This window comes from Equus quagga, unplaced genomic scaffold (genome assembly GCF_021613505.1).
Source record: "Equus quagga isolate Etosha38 unplaced genomic scaffold, UCLA_HA_Equagga_1.0 HiC_scaffold_7091_RagTag, whole genome shotgun sequence".
NCBI classification, from domain to species: Eukaryota; Metazoa; Chordata; class Mammalia; order Perissodactyla; family Equidae; genus Equus; species Equus quagga.
The window spans coordinates 2,516-7,304 of record NW_025794457.1 but is presented as its reverse complement, the minus strand read 5'-3'; the positions used below and the strand labels follow the sequence as shown (position 1 = coordinate 7,304).

At 47.6% G+C, this 4,789-nt stretch overlaps 1 protein-coding gene across 1 annotated transcript; it reads left to right on the top strand.

The window, feature by feature from the left end:
* Positions 1-1,115: 1,115 nt before the first annotated feature.
* On the top strand, positions 1,116-1,822 carry LOC124232525 (coiled-coil domain-containing protein 180-like; the record flags this gene model as incomplete). Its single annotated transcript, XM_046649486.1, has 4 exons — positions 1,116-1,244; positions 1,340-1,450; positions 1,576-1,671; positions 1,788-1,822. Coding segments are annotated over 4 exons (371 nt in total), but the record flags the coding sequence as incomplete, so codon positions are not given.
* Between the last annotated feature and the right edge of the window lie 2,967 nt (positions 1,823-4,789).

The window sequence follows — 4,789 nt, the reverse complement described above, 5'->3', positions numbered from 1 at the left end:
CTTTTTCCTCATTGAATCCGCTATTTCTCTGATATTTTCCTCATTCTTTTTAATCCTTAGTTCTGTTTCTTCCTCTGTCTGGAGCAATGCAGCCTGTCTATCTTCGATTATGCTAATTTGCTCCTCTATGGTGTCTACACAGGCATTCAGGGAATCCACATTCTGTTTTATCTGGTGCATTGTATTTTTCATCTCTAGTATTTCTGATTGATTCTTCGTTATAATTTCAGTCTCTTTTATGAAGTAACTCCAGCACTCATTGACTTGTTTCTCTATCTTTCCCTCTACCTCACTGAGTTTTTTGATGATAGATACTCTGAACTCATTTTCACTTAGTTTACCCATTTCCAAGTCCTCAGGACTTAATTCTGTGTTTTTATTGTTTTCTTTCTGGCCTGGAGCTTTTATAAATTGCTGCATGATAGAGGGGCGGTTTTTGCGCATGATGGTAGTATTCGGTTGCAGCTACAGCCTGTCGCCACTAGATGGGGGTCGAGAGCCACGCGTTCTGAGCTCTCCACCTTCAGGCAAGATGGTGGCACCCAGAACCGGTTGGGGAGGAGGGGCAGTTTCTCTCACATGCCGATCTGGATTCTGATCAGCTCTCGCTCTCTGGTCTCCTGGGGCCCTGGCTTGATGGGGTCCCCGCACATGGAAGCTTTCCCCCATCAGCGGGTTTCCACCGGCGGGAGTCCTAGATGATCCCCGGGTCGTGCAGCCCCTCCCCCGCTCCTTCCCTCACCCGTGGCAGCAATCCCAGTCTCTAGGGGAGGGAGCGAAGTTCTCTCTTACCCTGTTCCAGCTCCTCCGAGGCTGGCTGCAGCTTCTCCGTCCTCCATGGTCTTGTTTCTGTAGTTTTCTGACAGTCTGGCATTAGGATTATTGGCTGAAATTCAGTTTTTCCAATCCTTTCTTGTAGTTTGGAGGGGAGAGAGTCATGGGTCAGCTCACCCCGCTGTTTTGCTCCTGCACCATCCCTTCTAATTAGTAAATCTTAAATAATAATGTTTATTATTTCTGAGACAGGACCACGCTGGCACTTCCTCATACAGGGGGGCTCCCTTCTGCCCCGGCAGTGTTCATACCATAGCTGTCGCCCTCCTGGCCTGTTTTAGGAAATGGAACCTCTCATCTTGGAGCCAGGAGCACTTCTTCTTAAACAGCTGGCCGAATCTGACAAAGACATCAACAGTCTCTTCAGAAAGGTGGAAAATGACGACAACCTCGAAGACTACACCATCCAAGTAGGGGCCCCTCGTGGCCAGGCCTGCCCCACCGGGTCCTGCTCCTTCTCTCCCTGCCATCTGTTCTCCCAGCCTGACCCAGGCTTCTCACACAGACCCTGTTGGAGCTGTGGGATCAGGTGGCCGAGAAGTTCCTCCTCCAGAAGCAGGGGATTAAGAAGCTGGATGAGACCCTGCTCTCACTTGAGTTCTCCCGAGTAGACAAGGCAAGTTGGCCTGCAGATGGGCTGTTGGTGATTTTCACTTGTGCGATTTGTGAGGCCTCATGTGTCTCCTTTTAGTTTTCCAGGAAAAGAGTGAGTCACTCACTATGGTGCCCTCTTATTTCTAGCTAAAAAGCGTGTTGAAGAAATACGTGGAAATCATGGAGAAAACTTCCTGTCTCATGCAGTCCGATGTGTACAGGGTGATAAATAAAGAAGCCATGGTGAGTAGTTTTCATATGCAGTGGATCAGCCCACCGGAGAGGGAGCCTGGACCCCAAGACACCCCAGAGCCTGGTGACTCAGGAATGATGAGCTTTCCACCTGCATCGTCTTGCAGCTGTCGTGGACTCAGGGCAGTTGGCGCCCTCATAAGTGAGCCCCGCCTGGTCTGTTTGTCTATTTTTCTGGTCGTTCTTGTCTCTGCTCCTGCTGCCTGTCAGTACCTGTTGCTGAACCATGCCTGCCCCTTAGCTCTGTCCCTACTACTTCCCTGTCCACACCCCAGCCTCCCCCAGCTGCTTTCTTTGGGATAAAAACCAAGAAATTCAAGGTTGTTTGTGATGTCTCCAAAGTCAGAGTTAAGCCTGACTCCTCTGTCGTGTGAAAGGATGCTTCTTTGGCTCCTCAGAGGCACGTTTTGCTTGCATGGACTTCCAGGTCCTGTGTGGAAAGTTGGGCTTATCAGACTGTGGGCCTTCTGGCAGCACACGGAGTGAAAGTGGGTCCCGTGTTCAGCACCACAGCTGGGCTCCAGCCCAGATGTGTGCCTTGGGCTCCTGGACAGAGCACGGACAGGGAGTGAGCACAGACTCCCTCTTCTCTGCCCAGGCAGGAAGCCTCCTGAGCTAACTCAGCCCTGCACCTGGAGCTCCCTGTCCCTGAAGTGGAGACGATGATACTTAGGGGCCAGGACTTGTTGGGAGGATGACAAAAGAGGGCTCAGCAGTGGGAGCTATAAGCTTGAGACAAGCTAGAGTCGCTGACTTTTATCCATTTGATCCACTCAGGGACCAGAGTTAGTCGGTGTCCTGTTATGTGTGGTTGGTTGATGTTCCTATGCTTATTTCACCTGTTGTGACAACTGGCACTTGCTACTTGCTCCATGTGCCTTTATCTCATTTCATTTCACAAAATCCCTCTGCTGTAAACAGCATTGTCTTTGTCTTATGGCTGCAGAATTGGAGGTTCAGGAAATACTTGCCAATGCCCCCTCACAGCCATGCCAGTCGTGCCCAGGAGAGGACCACTGGGAGGACAGCCAAAGAAAGTTCTAGCTCTGACCTCATTTGGTAATTGGGTCCCGGTTCTCATCACAACCATATGTGGCTGGTCCCTGACAGCATGAGCACCCTGCTTTTGGAACAAATTTATATATATTAAAAAAACAGTTAGCATGATGTCAGCATCATGGCAGAGTGAACTTGCCCGGGACTCTCTCCCCTCTGACATGCAACACAAAGGAGCAACCATACTTCAACAGAAAATATCCTAACAACACAAAAACCTCGGAGATACATGCAGCCACACAACAGAGGGCAGAGAGGCTGGAGCCCCACTCAGAGGAGCTGGAACAGGGTAAGAGAGAACTTCACTCCCTCACCTAAAGTCTGTGGTCACTGCCGTGGGAGGATCCATGAGGGAAGGAGCAGGGGAGGGGTCACGCATCTGTGGGATCATCCAGGACTCCCATGGGCCCTCGCAGCCTAGAGGGAAGACCTCTAACGAGGCAAAAGCTTTCATGCGGGGTGACCTCATCAAGCCAAGACCCCAGGAGACCAGATAGAGAGAACTGATCGAAAAACCCTAGACTGCACGCAGGAGAAAGTGCCCCTCCCCCGACCCGCTCCTTGCCATACTGGCTGAAGGCAGAGGGCTCAGAATATGTGGCTCTTGACCCCCACCCAGTGGTGATAGGCTGTAACTGCAATCGAACAATATCAGAATGAGGACGAGCTGACTTTCCAACATCAGACACTACATCAAATCTCCAGACCAGAGAGAAAATGACAAGCACCCAGAACTCAGTCCTGAAGACACAGAAATATGTAAGCTAAACAACAATGAATTCAAAATAGCTATCATCAAAAATTCAATTAGGGGCTGGCCCAGGGGCGCAGCGGTTAAGTTCTGCTTTGGCAGCCCAGGGTTTGTTGGATCAGATCCCAGGTGCAGACATGGCACTGCATGGCAAACCATGCTGTGGTAGGCATCCTACGTATAAAGTAGAGGAAGATGGGCATGGATGTTAGCTCAAGGCCAGTCTTCGTCAGCAAAAAGAGAAGGATTGGCAGCAGATGTTAGCTCAGGGCTAATCTTCGTCAGAAAAAAAAAAGAACTCAATGAGGTAAAAGAGAATATAGAGAAACAATTCAGAGAATTCAGGAGGTACTTCACAAAATTATAAAGAAGAATCAATCAGAAATATTAGAGATGAAAGACACAATGGAAGAGAGAAAACAAAATATGGATTCCCTGAATGCTTGTGCGGACATCACAGAGGAGCAAATCAGCATAATTGAAGATGGACATGTTGAAATGCTCCAGACAGAGAAGGAGAGAGAACTAAGACTAAAAAGAAATGAAGGAAGTCTCCAAGAAATATCCTACTCATTGAGGAAATGCAACATAAGAATTATAGGTATTCAAGAAGCTGAAGAGAAGGAGAATGGAGCAGAAAGCATGTTCAAAGAAATAATAGCAGAGAACTTCCCAAACCTAGGGAAAGAGAAGGAAATATGTGTGGAGGAAGCTTCCAGATCTCCTAGATATGTCAATGTAAAAAGACCTACTGCAAGGCACATAGTAGTAAAACTGGCAAAAATGAATGACAAAGCAAGAATACTCAGCGTAGCAAGGCAGAAGAAAATAACCTACGAAGGAACCTCTATCAGGCTTTCAGCAGATTTCTCTGCAGAAACCTTACAAGCTAGGAGAGAATGGAATGACATGTTCAAAACTTTAAAAGATAAAAATCTTCAGCCAAGAATACTCTATCCAGCAAAAATATCCTTCAGATATGAGGGAGAAATTAAATCTTTCCCAGACAAACAAAAGCTAAGGGAATTCATAGCCACAAGACCCCGCCTACAAGAAATCCTCAAGAAGGCCCTCATACATGAAAAAAGAAAAAAAGGTAGAAAGGGGTCACAAAACACAGAGTAAGGAGATAAATAGATAGACAGAATAAGAATAGGATAGCAGATATTCAACTATAGCATTAGGCTAAAGGGAAGGAAATCCAACAATTTTCTGCTTTCAGGAAACACATCTCAACTCCAATGACAAACACAGGCTCACAGTGAAGGGATGGAAGATGATACTTCAAGCTAATGGCAAACA